Raw genomic sequence first — 17,757 nt, 5'->3', positions numbered from 1 at the left:
CTGCAGACATGCCATTCTGGTCAGTATAAGTTCATTTTTTCTTAACTCTTTTTATTTGTGTCAGTTTTTTTTTATTATAAAAGATTTGCTGCTTAATGCTAAGCTAATTCTGAACTACATATCCCATTAACACCTGATTTATTATTTATGGGCAATCTTTGACAATAATAAGTGCATGTGTATTGACTGTGCCAATGTGTGGTTTGGTGAGATCTGCAATTGATAAAATAAATAAATGTAAACTATGTATATATGGTGATCCTTTTGTGTATACCTATCTTCTAGACAGAGTAGGCACCTGCCTAGGGGCATCTGTCTTGTAGGGGGTGTCTATATTATAACGTGCCTGTTTTGAGCTTAGGTGGATTGGCGATAAGTACCAGGAACCTTCAGGAACCTTGGCCACTGTCTTCTGTGATCTAGTCTTGATAGCAGAGATGTAGCAACAGTCATAGAGGGTGTAAAACACAGTGTTGTCTATGCTTCTCCAGGGATTGTGTGTAAGACTGTACAGGAAGTGGGAAGGATAATTTCTCATCTGCAGGCCTCCCAACTAGATCAGGATCAATCTAGATTTTCAGGCCCTGTCTTGCCATTCTGCCTTTGTTTCCTGGTGTGCCACTTTTAGGGGACAGCAGGGAACTGTTTCAAACAAGCCTAGCGCACGCTCAGAGTACTAGGACCCTGCAGAAAACACAGAAAAATGTTCCACCAACCTACTTGATTGGTTGATCGATAAATTATTATGATGAACCCGTTCTCTTTGGGCAAGCCCCTGACACAAGTCACATCACTGCCCCCTTCCCCCACTGGCATACAGCTACATAAATTGTCACCACCAAGCCACATTGATAAGGCAGTCAGTGTACCTTCTGTCAACCTTGGATGACATTGAAAGACTGCATTTGAATAGAAATTTACACTTTTTCAAATTAACCTTGTTACATCCCCTTGGCCTTCAATCATTTCCTGGTTTGTTAAGCTCAGTAGAGGTTAAACTCAAGAAGCCGCAATTGCAAAAAGCACCTTTCCTTGCAAGTACTTCTCATTGAGCTGCATTGGGAAGTCTGTGTTTGGACAGCCACAGAAATTCTGAGATGGGATGGAAGAGATGGGTTTGCAAAGGATGCAGAAAAGAGATCTGCAGCTGTTGCAAGCTGGTTTTAGATATACCCCCAATTTAAAAAAAAATACAGAATTAAATGCATGCAAGTTTTCATTTGGGGTATATCAACTAAACAGTGATATATAATATTTATTTTGTATTTGTACATTACTTTTGCATTGCATTGCAAAAATAAAATAAAACATAACTTGTGTATGGTGATAGGAAAGAAAGGGTTCAAAGAAATGTGCCTCTATTAGGTAACACTTGAAAAGGAAATGGCATGTTAGCTAATATCAAGCTAAAGTAAAATCTTTAGAATTTCCAGTGGGTGCAATATATATGTTGCAGAGTAGACGTTGGCAGGCCATGAAAAACATTGTATTATACTGACTGTGAACTTTAAATTAGTTTTTTATATAGATGGCATACATATTCTAGCTCACACATATATTTTTTATGTACATGTGTATTACATGATGGAAAAGATAGATTAGTGTGTTGATATTTCATTTAATGCACTGTTTTGTATTAAACTAGTCAACTGTGGATTTGAGATTGAAATTCAGTCTAAAACATTTCAAATTCATTTTTCCTTGAGATGTTGCTCTTATTTTTTTTTTTAGAAAGAATAATAAATTGACATTGTATTGTTCTCAGATACATGTGATAGCATGTCACTTTACTATAATGTACTATATCATAAGACCCAGCTACCGAACAATGCTGAAATTGCAATTACGATTATTATGAAATATAGCGGCACTAAATCTTATTTATTACCCACCAGATATAAACAGAGGAGAAATATGATATTTAGAATAAACAAGGATAATCTAGAAGAAAATAGCAAGGAACAGACATGTTACAAAGCATATAGAGCACACATGTACACATACACAAAAGCACACACACAACGCACACATTTTGTCAATATTTCATTTCTTTACAATTTATTAATGCATAGTTTAATGTTCTTTGAGAAATTTCCAGTGGTTGTTCAATTATCAGCGTACTGATGAGTTCAAGAAGGAAGATCCATTTGTTTGCTTTTGGTGCGTTTAGATTTTAATGTGATAGCTATGTGTAAATCATAAATCAAGGCTGGAAATTGCAAAGTAAAATTGGAAACACGTTCTATGTCAAAGGAATACTCCAGCGTTATAAACCAGAGTGACCAGACCCACCACTTTTTCAGGGACATATATCACATACACATATTGATGGACATGAAAAGGATTGTCCTGTAGTATGTAGAATTCAGAAGAAGCTGTATACAATTAAGTAATCAGGCAATGAAGAATCCTGGAGAATATGCATTATACATACTGCAGTGCAAACCTTTTTGTGCATTTTCATACGTATAAGAGCATTGTTCTTGTCCCTGAAAACACGGTGGATCTGGTCACAATGGTTATAAATAAATGAATATATTTATGATACTGCAGTATTCTGTACTAGATTCCGGTTGTCTGGGATTCTGTTTCTGTAAACGGAAAGCCATTACTTACTTCTAATCCAGTGGTGATATGGTCTCCTCGCTGCATCTCCACTCCACCCATGGAAGATCATCACTAGTGATGATCTCCCAGCCAGTTCAATGTTCCTCATAGAGAAGCATTGGAACCTTGGGTGCATGCTCAGCCTTCGCCACCCACCAAAAATACTCCTCATAGACCAGTGCTTTCGTTGAGAAGCCACACATCCACTTTTAGCAAGCTCTCTAATTGTGTGAGGAAGAGCATCCTCCCGGCTGTCAATATGGATGCTATCTAAGTGATTAATTTAAGTGTTGATTTATCCTTTAATTTTTTGAAGTAAGACAGAAGGAAAGCTATGTAAACCCCTTATTGGAAATCTTCGTGCATGCAGCTTATTTATCTAAAATTTCTCTCATTATGGGCTATATTCTAATCAAAGCAATACAGTTGATGAAAACAGATGTTATTTAATTAAACAGTCAACATTTTCGATTTTTATCTCTGTCCCCTTAGAGGTAGGATGGGAAACCTCACTATACTGTTAAGGAGGAACCTGCAAGTGCTCCTTCCCCAACAAGCTGTTATTTACCTGATAACTTGAGTCTTGTGAATTGGAAGAGTTATTAATCAAATTGAGAGGGATGGTCCGTGATCCCCCAACCAGTAACCCATACTGAGTTAATTAGGCGTGGGGGTACATAAATAAATGCCTGGGCTGACAGTGCACATCTAATTATAATGGAGTATTATTATTTTACAGGTAGATGGGTTTTTGTAGAGTAGGTGATAAGTACGTTCTTCTTCACTAGACCTATTTACTTGTGAAAATAATCTACTGTGAATAAAAATGTATTTACCATCAATTGGGCAACTCACTTTATCACATATCAAGGATGGACATTTTATATAGCTCTACTTCCTTCCCACCTTATTTGATTGCTAATTCCTGTCCTATTTTGTTTTACACCCCACCTCCTCTAGACTGTAAGATTGTTTGAGCAGGGTCCTCTTCAACCTATGGTTCCTGTAAGTTTTCTTGTAATTGTTATATTTATAGTTAAATCTCCCCCCACCCCCCCAACCCCTTATAATATTGTAAAGCGCAACGAAATCTGTTGACGCTATATAAACGGCAATAATAATAATAATAATTAATAATTATAATATAGAATAAAATGCAACCAATAATTATTGAGACCTGTGTGTGATAATTCATGTTTGCAAAACTGCAGTATAGTAATGATAGTAATGAGTTATACATACAATAAGCAAAAATGCATATCTATAACTTTGGTATGCCAATTTAAAAGCATGGTTTTAGAATATTTTGTAAGTATAGTAATTTATATACTATATAGTAAAAAAAAAAAAAAAAAAAAGAGGAAAGAATGAGAAATAGATTTGGAAACATGTTATAAGGAATTCTAAAATACAATTTAAAATAAACTTAGAAAATACATGATAAATGGATTTTTTTATGTTATATTCAGACCATAATGTTCTATTTCTCAGCTGTATCTATTAAAATAATCTTTTTAAACTTCACAATTGCTAAATGGCAACCCCCAAAACTTGTTTTTTGTTAGACTTAGGGCTAAGTTATATGTGTATAAGAGTGGCTGTAAATGAAAGTGCAATGTATATGTACGTGTGATGTGTGTATGTATGTGTGTGCAAATGTAGATTTATTTTTTATTTATAGGTCTGAATGTTAATTATTTAATGCTTATGCATTGGGATAAGGCCAGTGCAGTTATTACCACTCAGGTTCAGTTTCACATGCTCCCTGTGTCTGTGATCAGTAGTGCTAGTGATCAGCAGGCAAAAAAGGGATGGGCAATGTTAATTAAAGGGACAATCTAGTCTCTACACAACTATAGCTTAATGAAGCAGATTTGGTGTATAGATCATGCCTCAGAAGTTTCACTGCTCAATTCTCTGTCATTTGGGACTTAAAACACTTTTGTTTCTGTTTATGCAGTCCTAGCCACACCTCCCCTGGCTGTGACTGCCACAGCCTGAATGGTTTAATGGTTTAATTTTTTTGGTTTAAAAATGGTTTAATTTTCATTCATACACAACTTAATTTAAAAGTTTTGCTCTCCTGCTGTGTAAATTGAACTTTAATTACATACACGAGGCTCCTGCAGGGTCCAGCAAACTATTAAAAGAGCAGGAGATAAGACATTATAAATTAAACATAATTGGCAATATAGGAAGTATAAATATTAGATGACTCTTTACAGGAAGTGTTCAGGAAGGCTATAGAAGTCACATGCAGGGAGGTGTGCCTATTGCTGCATAAACAAAGTGAGTTAACTCCTATATGGCAGAGAAGTGAGCAGTGAAACTGCAAGGGCATGATCCTTATACCAAATTTTCCTTATTCAGCTGAAGCTGCTAGAAGTATAAAACCTAGAAGCAGGGAAAATATCACTTTCCATATGCTGATTTATGTACCTGCCTTTAATTAACCTGCCCCAGTGACCCTGTCACAGAATGTATAAATGCATTTGTAGTATATATGTAATTATGTGAATAAAGTATAGTAAAGACATCAGGGCATGCAAATAAACAAATACAAAATATACCTATACACACGCATATACTTATATATACATGTGTGTGTGCTATATATAATACATTAGATCATTGCATCCAAGCATAGTGTATTTATGTGATAATAAAATAAAATATCTTTAGTCAAGTAGTCAACCTTTGAAATTATACTCAAGAACCTTAAAGGTTATCAGAACCTTCACCATGTCTGGATTAAAACGGCTCTGTCACTGTCTGTGGTCTTTGCATAATTTGGTGACTGCTCCACGGGCAGTGCAATAACTGAACTTGTCTTCTTTCTGGCATTTCAGCTGCTAGGAGTCAACGTCAGCATTGTACTCTTGTGCATGAGAGTAACACTGAGGTCTGTGGAGGATCCCATGAGACTGCAGGATCTTCCAGAGAAAAGCTTCTTTCCTCTCAGCCATCAATGGTGACGGGCTGAGGATTGTCGATTGATTGGGTTGGAATTTCAGTCAAATGTGTGAGAATGTCATAAAGATTTTATCTTCATGAAATACTAATTTTTGATTGGTTGTTGACAAATACACTTTATTTCTTTACTCAGTAATCTTGAAAAATCCACTGATGCTGACTTTTAGCCATTATAGTATTATTTAATAGCAATCTAATCTTCAAAAGACTCTACATCAAAGTGAAATGTTCCTTTTATTTGACAACATAATCACCTAATGCAAAATAGAGTTACAAATGTTAAATATGCTGGACAGTCTTTTCACACCAGTTTTTTGGGACCCTGAAATGTAATTGGCCTTTAACCCCTTAAGGACCAAACTTCTGGAATAAAAGGGAATCATGACATGTCACACATGTCATGTGTCCTTAAGGGGTTAAAAAAAGTCCACTTTTAACTTTGACTCTAGTGATTACAGATTTATGGGGACAATACAATTTCATACCTTGTTTGTAGATCAAAGCTTCCATCCTCTGCTTGAACTAGTTGAACAAATGGCCCCTTTCCTTCAGATGGTACAGTAGATGTTGTATTCACATCCCTGGAATACATTACATTCACTCGTTATGAAATTAAAAAATTGACATAAGACATAATTTACTGCACAATGTACTCACTACGGCACAGAGTAATTCAAGCTCTGGGCACTTTTAATTATGAATGAGCAGTGAACTAAAAGGTTGCTTTTAGATCCAAACACTAATAGAGCAATAGTTAATTTGATAATCTACAGAATTTTGGCCCTTTTCTATCCGCTCATTTTAGCATATTTTTAATAAAAATCTAAACATTGGCTGAATCACTTCTGCTGAGAATAACTTTTTCAGGTCTGCTGAATTTTAGCCATATGGTGAACTAAAAGGCAAGAAAATGGGCCAATCAGTATACTGCAAAATACTTAAATAATATGAATAATATGTATACATTTTACAGTACACTGACTACATTTTACTGTTCTCCTCTATTGGACTCTGAATTAAATCAACATTTAGTGTTTGTCCCCTAGCCGTCAATCATCTTTTAGCATCTATCCCCTCTGTTTTTAGTAAAATGTGAGAAATTCAGTATTACAAATCAAATATGCTCGGACATTGCAAGTTTTCTTTGGTTCCTGATTCAGCTATATTTTGACTCTGAGTTTGGGAATTCGACCAATCATCCGATCGACCCAACGTTGGATGAATTGGAGTTTGTAAGTAAATAAAATTATTTTCTACAAAAAAACTATTTGTTTTCACTGGTAACCATTGATCTACACATAGTTCCTTCACACCATATCAGTCCACATGCTATATTAATTATTATAGGCTGAATATTGAATCATCACAAATATACAGATTAATATAGACATTGGACTTTTACCAGCAAGCCACGTAATGACTCACTATAGCAAACTAAGAGAAGCATGTAAAAGTATAATTTAGATCATATCTTATTGGCAGGCACAGACAAAAAACAATATATTTAGTAATGAAATGTCATATTGTCCATTACTAAGACATTGGCACACAGACAAGCAATATCTTACTCGCTGGAGCACAGTCTTTAAAATTACTGGTAGATAACTATCTCCAATTCAGCATTCACATGTTTCCATTTGTTAGAGAAACAATACAGCATCAGATTTTATCTCATTATCATTAATCACAATTTTATACCACTGTAGAAAACCACTGTGTTTACAAAAATCTTACAAGTCACTGGCTGCTTATCGTATCCCTTTAACCATTAAGTCCACTTGCCCAGTCCAGAAGTCCTGAACCCCTTTCCAAACTGGTCCATGGGTTATTCTTAATGTTAATGACTCCCACAGTTTAAAAAAACCCCAAAATGTCTTAAATATGGTGCTGATACACAGGGGTATATTTGTCACATTAGTTTATTCACACATTCTGTCCCCAGCACATAATGGTACTAGTGGGCTACTGACATTTTAGGCATTTGTCAGTGAAAGACCTCTCTGCGGCAGTAATACCACCAGCTGACAGGTATGATCAGCAAATATCTCCAGACAACGCATATAGTTTGGCAGCACTATCATCAGCTACAACTGTGAAATCACATGGGGAAGAAAGTCATATTGGTTTATACATTCTATAGCCTGCAATATGCAGCCACTGCAGGCCGTGTTTCTGTAGGCTAGGAGACTTTTGCATGCATTCAACACTAGAGCTATATGGCTCTGTGGATCAAAGGGATATTAGACCTACATTTATATTTCCCTCCTGTGCATTCGGAACATATGCGTGTCCTATTGATTAAGTTGACTAGAAGAGGGAATGAAAAAAGAAGGGTGCATCCTCACCTGCTATGCAGAAATTTAAGGAAAGCATTCCAGGAGAGACACATGTATATGTTTAAGGGTATAAGGAAAGGACAAATGTGGTGGGATGGAATAGAATAGATAGGTTGTGAGTGGTGGACAGTGAGTCATAAGTAGGGGGATGGGATAGCAGGAGAGACAAGTTGGCATTGTAGAGTAAAAGCTACATGAGGTTTAGGATAAACTGTGATCTACTACTGTGGATTGGTAGGATTTGTCATGCTTACCTGTTCCAGAGCTCCCTCTCCCCTATCCCTAAGAAGGAGAGACGCTGCACGCTGCTCAAGCCCATCTGTGATCAGTTGCACCAATGTCAGAATGGCGTGACTCTAAGTGCCAATTCAGTAGGCAAGAACGAATTAAAAAAAGACCTGAATTCAACCTTCGGACAAATTTGGCTCTTCAATTGCCCTGTTGTGGTTCTTATAACGCCTATAGTGCATTTATATTGTATTAGAGTCTTTGTTAATGACCTTGGCTTCTTTAACCATTTCTCTACTCTCTGTGTTCCTGACCTTTTGGCTTGTTTATCGTTGTCATATGGTACAAAAAAGTGGCAGTGGGTACAGAGGGTGTGTTGGACTGCACCTCCCATGATGCTTTGCCAGCATTATGGGTGTCAGAGCTTTATGGGGGATGTAGTCCACAAAATCTGGAGTGCCGAAGGTTGCCTACCCCTGGTCTAGTCGCATAAAATATCTTGATGTCCATGGTACTCACGTGCAAACAATTTATACAGCAAGACTAAACTGTTGAAGATCAATGTTCATTGTCTCTTACACAATCCAGGCCTGAATCGAGAAAGATTATTGCAGTTGACCGGTCTGAGGCTCATGCTTAAAGCATTAATTTTATTTCAAAGCTATGTCATGTTCCCCTCTTGGATGTGTTTTCTACTTACAAAGGCAACATTAACATATTCACCTACAGGGTTATTTACTAAAGTGAGAAATCAAAGTGACTTTAAAGTAAATTTCAAACTGAATGCCATAGCAGCTGGACTGAAATCATAGTTGGCTTAGAGATGTTCTCCAGTTTGGCTCATTTGACCTTAATTCACTTGGACTTCACCTTTCACCTGCCTCATTTTACTGATGAATTTTATTTATTTATTTTCCAATATACATTTATATTATTTATAGAGAGAATTACATAGTATAGAAAAGAGATTTAGGATACTTCCAAAATTATAGATCAAATAATTAACACTCTTATCTCTAGTAATATCCTCAAATTAATATGATATAACAGCCATGGTTTTCTCAAAAGACAAATAGAAAAAAAAAGTTAGAAAACCTAAAAATAGAAAGGAAAAAAAAAAGAGAAAAGAAAAAAACAAAACAGACTTACATCAGTTGTGGTAAGAATATATTCCTTCCAAAAGCCTCATCGGTAATTCAGTTAGTCTTAAATAGATAATAAGGTTGGACATCAGGCTTGTTAGATGTTCAGTTACTGAGAATTATTTTCCAGGTTCTCTTCACACAGTTACAGATGATTTATTTAGAATGACAAAAGCAGTACTTTTAAGAGATTGTGAAATGGACAATGTTATTGACAAATTAAAAATGACAATTGATCAAAAATAATCAAATTGCTATTTAATATTCATGGGACCACAAAAAGGTTTCCTTATTTCTATAATCAATAATCAATCCAAGATATGCAGATTTTTGAATATTTTTGCTTATTATTACTTGCTGTTGCATCTTCTACTCTGTCTACCCATTGCTCTGCAGACTTCAGGAAAGTGTGCTTCCAAAAAAAAACTGGATTTAAAGCATTGGCTTAAAGGACCACTCTAGGCACCCAGACCACTTCAGCTTAATGAAGTGGTCTGGGTGCCAGGTCCAGCTAGCTTTTACCCTTTTTTTTTTATAAACATAGCAGTTTCAGAGAAACTGCTATGTTTATACTGAGGGTTAAGCCAGCCTCCAGAGCCTCTAGTGGCTGTCTCATTGACAGCCACTAGAGGCGCTTGCGTGCTTCTCACTGTGAAAATCACAGTGAGAGCACGCAAGCGTCCATAGGAAAGCATTATGAATGCTTTACTATGCGACCGGCTGAATGCGAGCGTGGCTCCTGCCGCGCATGCGCATTCAGCCGATGACGTCGCAAGGAAGAAGAGGAGGAGGAGGAAAGCTCCCCGCCCGGCGCTGGAGAAAGAGGTAAGTTTAACCCCTTCCTCCCCCGAGAGCCCAGCGGGAGTGGGTCCCTGAGGGTGGGGGCACCCTCAGGGCACTCTAGTGCCAGGAAAACGAGTATGTTTTCCTGGCACTAGAGTGGTCCTTTAATTCAATAGAAACCATAACAGTTTCTATGAGGGAACCTCAGTAAAAGAATTAGGCGATCCCAATCAAATCTGAGAGGGTGGAAGATAATAATAGACATGTGTAATTTGTTTCCTTCCGAATGTTAATTCGGATTAATTTGGGGCAATTCGGACTTCCGAATGTCCGAATTGCTGAATTGTCGAATTGCCAAAGTTCGTAATTGCCGAATTTCCAAAGTGCCGAATTTCTAAAGTGCCAAAGTTCTGAAATTGCCAAAGTTCCGAAATTGCCGAATTTCCAAAGTGCCGAAGTTCTGAAATTGCTGAATTTCCAATGTGCCAAAGTTCTGAAATTGCAGAATTTCCAATGTGCCAAAGTTCTGAAATTGCTGAATTTCCAATGTGCCAAAGTTCTGAAATTGCAGAATTTCCAATGTGCCAAAGTTCTGAAATTGCTGAATTTCCAAAGTGCCAAAGTTCTGAAATTGCCAAAGTTCTGAAATTGCTGAATTTCCAAAGTGCCAAAGTTCTGAAATTGCCAAAGTTCTGAAATTGCCAAAGTGCCGAAGTTGCCGAAGTGTCAAAGTTCTGAAGCATAGTATTCCCGAAGTACTAATATACCTACCCAGTGGAAGAATGAAGAATATTACACAGTATACAAGTTTAAATAAAAAGTATACAAACATAGCCAGGATTCAGCTGTAAGCATTTGTAACACATACAACAATCAAGTAACACACATTCATATAAAATGTAAGTTACTTAGCCAGTCAGTGTAATGACAGGAATGAATAAGTAGATAACTCCCTAATTCCCACGGTATTAGGGAGCTATCTACTAAAAGGCTGAAATACCTAAATTGGTGTTTTAGCCAAATTTACTAATACTAAGTAAAGATCACTTAGTATGAGTAAATTATGCAGAAACAGACAGAAACAAATGCTCAAGGTCTCAAACTGGAAGAAGTAATGAGACCCTAGGCATACCTGGATATACGTATAGTAGTGGAAAAATAATAAAAGATATATATACACAAATACTGATAGCTGGATCCCCCCAGCCAGGGAGGAAAGTGCTACAAAAGTAGTGAATAAATAAATAAATCAAATTAAATAAAGTATGTACAACTCTACTGTCTGATGGATCTGGGATAAAGCCAAAATGCAATGGGCTATTATGGGATAGAGGGAAAAAATAAAAAATCCTTTAATGTTAGTAATCAATAGATATATCCATATCCCTGCCCCTAATGCTTACCCAGCCTGGGGCATGTCTAGTAAACAGTGAGCAGCCTGTGGCTTTTAAACTAAACCTAAATTAACCCTACTGCCCCCCCAGCCCCCCACCCCTGAGCGGTGGGTGGGGGCTGAGGGGGAGGACAATAGGTCCCCCCCTTATTGTACTTTAGGGCCCCCAATTGCCGCTCAGGGATGGGGGACGGGGAGGACAATAGGTCACCTCCCCGTTTTTCTGATATAGGGCCCCCACCCGCCACTCGGGGTGTGGGCCATGGGGGGCAGTAGGCCCCCCCTTTAGTTTACAAGCCCCCACTCGCGCGGCACGGGAGGGGGGGGCCGTTTTTTTTTTTGTTTTTTTTTTTAACAGTGAGCAGCCACAGGCTGCTCACTGTTTAATTAACATGCCCCTACTCGCAGTATAGCAAGTAGGGGCAGATAATTTTTACGTAGTATTAGTAAATTTGGCTGAATTTGGGAATTAGGGAGTTATCTGCTAAGCGGCTGCAAGAGAAGTGCCGAAGTCCCTAAATTCCGAAGTCCCGAAGTCCCGAAGTTCCGGAATGCCAAACCGAATATTTTCCCAATGCACGTCCCTAGATAATAATACGATTTGTTTTATATAGGTGGGGATTTTTTTTCAATATTTTTGGATATTTGAGCAAGACCACCAAATATGTTAATGAGTGCCCACCTCGTGTCCACATCTCCAACACTTATCATATATATTTGGAAAATATAAATAGAATTGTGATGAGGTTTTATACCAACGTGCGGCTCTTTTGTAAAATGATTCAATTTTTGCCTGACAAACCGGATACAACATCACTTTTTGGAAAACAAATGACCAGTCATTGGATGTCAGATGTAAATGTAAGACTGCAGACCATTTTTTTCTGAACGTGCAGAAGTGCTTCATCTGTGCTTCCCTTTATGTATCATGACATATATCATAGATATAGGCCGAATTCCCTTCACCGAAACACATAACTACTCAAATGGGGACAGCTCTCTAAATTTCCAATTAGGTAACACTTTTCTCCGGGGGAAACTAGAAAACTGGGAATATTTTAAAATATCCAACATAGTTGGAGATTTAGTTGGACCCAGTAAATCTCCAAACAGTTGGAATTAAATCACTCACTAAAATAGTGTGTAATGTTTGTTGAGATGAACCACGCAAATGCTAAATAAGAAGTTCCTTTGCCATTCTGGAAGTCGGGATTTCTTGCACTCGGGTACAGAGGTGATATGCCAGGTGAAAGCTGCCATATATCTTTATATTTCTCCAATGCACACTGGATAGCAAAGGATGCATATTAGGAATACCCATCACGTCCCTATCGCTATGTCCAGTTAAAATATGATATGCTGATTGTTGATTTTTAGAAGTCCAAATTTCTCTTAAGATTTTTTTTTTGCATAATTTCATTTTTTCATTTAACAATATGTTACATGGAACAGTATTTTTCTAACTGACTTTCAAACCTAATAAGTTCTCCAGTATAAATTTTCAGATAAGTATTTGCTTATTCCTACAGTTGAGAGGTACATCACAATTATTTCATATTCAGAGGGTTAAATTGATCTATCATAAACCTCTCTTTTTCAAAAAGTCTAAAGTGTATTAACACATATATTTTTTTTCCCTTTCAAATGAAAAGCCACACTATATCTTGCTGACATAGCTTGTTTTTAATTGCTCAACTTTGATCCACAGTTCTTTAAGTACTTTGACAGAAAGTTCATCCTGAAACAAAACCTTGAGAAGAGAACTGACAATTTCAAATTGTTCTCTAAGCTCGTAAAATTTTTCTAAAGAGATGGCATCCACAGGTTTTCAAAAATAATCTGTCTGATAACAGCGATATTGTTAGAGTGCTTTGTAATTGGATATTACAGTTTGACTTTACAGAGACAAATGTTTCATGTCGTTATAAAACTTTGTGCATCTTGTTCTGGGAAATGTGTCTGTTCCTGATTTTCGTTCAGGACAACAGAGTTTTCCCTTGGTTAAAAAATGAAATAAATTGCTCGGAGCAGTACAAAATTTTAAAACACAATGTTAAAATGAAACTTGAAGGTCAAATAATGGGAGCTCACAGAAGGCATATTACTAATAGGGAAGATTAGTTTAAATATTAACAATTAATGAATAATAACAGTTCTGTAGTTTTACTTATGTTTAATTCCCTTTCAAGTTCCCTACTACTATTTCTCAGTAATTAAATATTAAAATGACGAGAAAAAGAAAAGAGCTAATTACATATTTAGATCAAGAAATCTGTTAAGTTTCCCCATTAATCACATAACTTCAGCTTATAATAAAGAAATTGGCTGGCTTCTACTGATATTTCCAAGCCTTTCTAAGTAAAGGAAAGATGAAAGGAACACACACACAAAAAAAACTGTTATATGACTCAAGGGTCTAAGTCACATTAATATTGGCTTAAAATGCTTGTCTAAAATTAATGCTTGGATTGGAATAAAAATGGTTTTCATTTTCTAAAATTTAGTTAAAATACACCCTTTGGTATAGAACATCCTTGCTTAACATTAGAGCTGAATTATTGCCAAATGTTAAAGTGAAATAATTCAATTTAAGCTCTGTGAAAATATTACGGATGAACATCAATTTATTAGGTTTCCTTATTAAAGTTCCACCAAAGTCACACACAAAACTCTATCTCAATGAAGTGGTCTGGGTGCAGAGGTCGATACTTTTCAAGAAACTGCAATGCTTAGATTACAGGGTTAAATCCACCTCTGATGGCTATCTTCTTGACAGTAACAAGAGGTGCTTCTGCAGCAATGACCATGTAAAATATGGTCACGTGATGTTGAAGCTCCCATAGTAAAAGAATTGATTCAATGTTTTCTGATGGGGAAGTTAGAATGCATGCGCAGTGCTCACCGCACATGTGCATTGGGTCCACAAGGACACTCTATGAGGATCATTGGATTGGATATCGACAGAGGAGGCCATGTCTCCTATGTGGCGGTTTGGGAGGCGGAGAAATAGGAAGCACAGAGGGAGCCAAGTCAACTGGAAAAAGGAAGGAAAAATATTTATTTTATTATTTTATCACAAAGGGGGGTTATATTTAAATAGCGGCAGAGACACTAAAGCATTAGGAATACAGGTTTGTTTAGCTAATGCTTTATTGTTCCTTTAAAGAAGGGGTTAAAAACATTTACTGCACCTCTTGCCCTACTCTATTGGAAAGTTTTGTCTTTAACCCCCTAAGGACACATGACGGAAATATTCCGTCATAATTCCCTTTTATTTCTGAAGTTGTGTCCTTAAGGAGTTAATTAAAAAGCACTTTGCAGTGAGATAGGTGAAATGTGGCTACAATAGCCAAATTGGTAAAGTATCAGATAATTATTTTCCAATAATTTATTTTGAATTTGTTTACCTGAATTATTGAAAAATGCAGTAAGCGTTTAGTAAATGAAAACACTGGAGCATATGAATTCGATTTTGTGTGAATTTTAATGAGTGAATAGTTTTCATTGCTATATGTATTGTGGATGAATTGCTTTGGTTTGACATATGTTCAGAGGTTATTAAGCTCACAAATTATCAAAATGTGAGAAAGTTAAACTGTAAATGTTATTTACTTTTCTGCTTCAGTAAATAGCCTTAACTAGGCTAATGCTTTGTTTCAATCTGGAGAAGTATAGAAGAATGAATTAAGATGTTTTGAGAAAGAAAAAGTAATAAAGTCCTTAAAATGTAATGAAAACAATATTTTGCCTCTATACTGACACATGTCATTCCATAGTACTTAGGGATTTATTCTCAAAAACAGCTGGTTTGGATATATATACAAAGGACCACAAGTGGGTCCGAAATGTTGACGCTGCACAATTAAAAACGTTTTTACTTTTTCATAACAAAGTCCTGCGAGTGCCTACTCCTTTCCAATATTTGAAAAAATATACATAGGATTAGCCACATCAGGCCAATACACATGCCAAAACACCAGAGTACTGCAGTATGCAATTATACCTTTTCTTATTGGACTGGTACAGACAATCTTTCAAGAGTTGTCTTCTTTTCCTCAGTACTGAAGCAGTGTTAGCAGAAGAGTCCAATAAAAAGGGTATAATTGCACAATGCAATACTCTGGTAGTTCGGCATATATTATATATGACCTAAAAACATTAGTTTGTTATTTCTCAAAGAAGTATATTCTCCAATAAATGCAGAAATTTAGCTTGTAGTGAAAGCTGACTCACTGGAGGATGTAAAAATAAACCTTTGCGTTTCTTTATATGGTTAAACATTTTGGTTTCACTTTCCATAAGGTTTAGGAACTCTGTGAGATTGGAATATATTACACATCTCTTCATCCTAACCTAACCATCACACAAATATAATAGTGAATATATATAGTAGTCACATTTCTTGTTGGTTCTCACCTCTTTCTTAGGTGTAAGAAGCAAATACCATTAGGTTAATTCAGATTTTTTTCTCTCCAAAACAGTTGATTTAGCTTGCATTTATACCACAAGGAGACTAAACACACATACGACACACATCACACACACCACACACACCAAACTCCCTCTCTATTTCTCTTACCTCTGCACGTGTTTTTGTATGTAATCTGTCTATTTACCAACACTTAAATCTTTAGCTCGTTTAATGGAGGTCTTCTTTGTAAGTCAAATGGTTGCTATTTCCACAGATGGTAGTTATTATACGATTTCTTGGCACAGCTGCATTTACAATCCCATAACTTGTTCCTAACATTCAGAGAGAGGTTTTTTTTTTTTTTTTTTTTTTTTTTTTATTATCTTGGCCTTCTTTGATATACCAATAAAAGCTATGTTTATATCTATCCATTTTATGTTTGTTTTTTGTTTTTGTACAAAAAAACAACTATATGTCCTGCACTTTCTGATCTTATGTGATACTGCATCTTGTTTAAATCAAGTTGTATAAGCCCAGCATTCTAAAAGCAGATAAGCTCAGAACACATTGACTTTTTACGCAGAACTACATATTATTTATAATGCCCCAATGGCATTTATTCAACCATAATACTTCGAACCATTGTATTAATAGCCTGCAATACAATAGCAAAACACTTGTCAAAACATGGTTTTAGGGTCTTCAAATCATATTTAACAAAAATAATGACAGCAAATCCAGATGAATATCCTGTCAGGTTCAGGTAGCAGTAGCATCACAGAAAACACAGCTGACAGACGGAGTGCTAAAAACTGGCACAGATAATATGGTGTTAGAACCGCAAACATTGGCTATACTTTCCAGTGGAGCAGCTAGTGACTCAGAGAAAATGGGAGGACAGAGTAAAGAAAAGTAAATTAGTAACACCATGACTGCTGACCCTAAATCCCCAAACCCATGTTGCCTAAAAATCACACAAGACTTCGATAGCGGCAATGGCCACAGTTTTATATAACCAAACATAACCATGCCAGCAAACACGTTTAATCTGTCAGCTGTTGGGGTGTTTCTTCAACAGACAGCTCTACTCTGAAATCCAAAGCCTACCTACAAGCATCAGCTTTTGGCAGGCTGCTACTTCCCAAGCCAACTCTACAAGCTGACAGGAAAATTGCCACCGCAATGTCAACTCATTATACTATCTCTGGTTGACACTGCGCCCCCGGCAGACAGTGCCATTTCCAACCCCGCTTCAAGCCCCGCTTGGAGACCTATATGTCTAGACCAATTAAATTGAGGTGAACTTTTTCCCTACACGTTAAATTCAAATCCTTTCCAGCCCCCTGTTTCTAACCACACACCCTCCTAGACGGCGCATTAAACTTTCACCTAGTCATCTCAAGCATGGGGAACCTGATTTTCTGGTATTTGACTTTGGCTTAATTTTGACTTCCCTGAATTCTGGTATCCTTCACTTTTGGCTTTCCCTCATTGTTGTGTCTGATTCTGTGTTCCTGACCTCAGCTAGTATTTTGACTATTCTTGGATACATTAAGTCCGGCCCTTCTAAGGTCCGGTTATACGTTATCATTAGTCCTAGGTGTGACACAGTTCTGCATGCTGGATCAACTTGTAATCCTGACAGTGAGATCCTGAAAGAGCGTGTGGCAATGAGCTAGGTTGTGCTTCATCACATGAATTAGATCAACGTTTCTCACTTGCCCCCAGGTTGTTACCTCTGGCATGAACCATGAGAGTAACCATACCATCATAAACCTACTCAAAACCACGTACTTGGGACCCCTAATGCCCCTCCATCTAACACATGCTACTTCGAAGGAGAAACCCCAAATCCATCCATAAGGTCGCTCTTCCATTCACCAT

General features: G+C 36.9%; 1 protein-coding gene across 1 annotated transcript in view; it reads right to left on the bottom strand.

Annotated features, from left to right (window-relative positions):
• The window catches only part of TMPRSS15 (transmembrane serine protease 15), a 332,837-nt gene that overhangs the window by 48,082 nt on the left and 266,998 nt on the right, over positions 1–17,757 (bottom strand). Inside the window, exon 20 of the mRNA XM_063448381.1 lies at positions 6,066–6,161. Within this exon, the coding sequence (XP_063304451.1) occupies positions 6,066–6,161 (96 nt within the window). The remainder of the gene's footprint in view (positions 1–6,065; positions 6,162–17,757) is intronic.

Source organism: Pelobates fuscus, chromosome 1 (genome assembly GCF_036172605.1).
Source record: "Pelobates fuscus isolate aPelFus1 chromosome 1, aPelFus1.pri, whole genome shotgun sequence".
NCBI classification, from domain to species: domain Eukaryota; kingdom Metazoa; phylum Chordata; class Amphibia; order Anura; family Pelobatidae; genus Pelobates; species Pelobates fuscus.
Note: the sequence above shows the minus strand (reverse complement) of the source record. Positions and strands in the feature narration are given on the sequence as shown.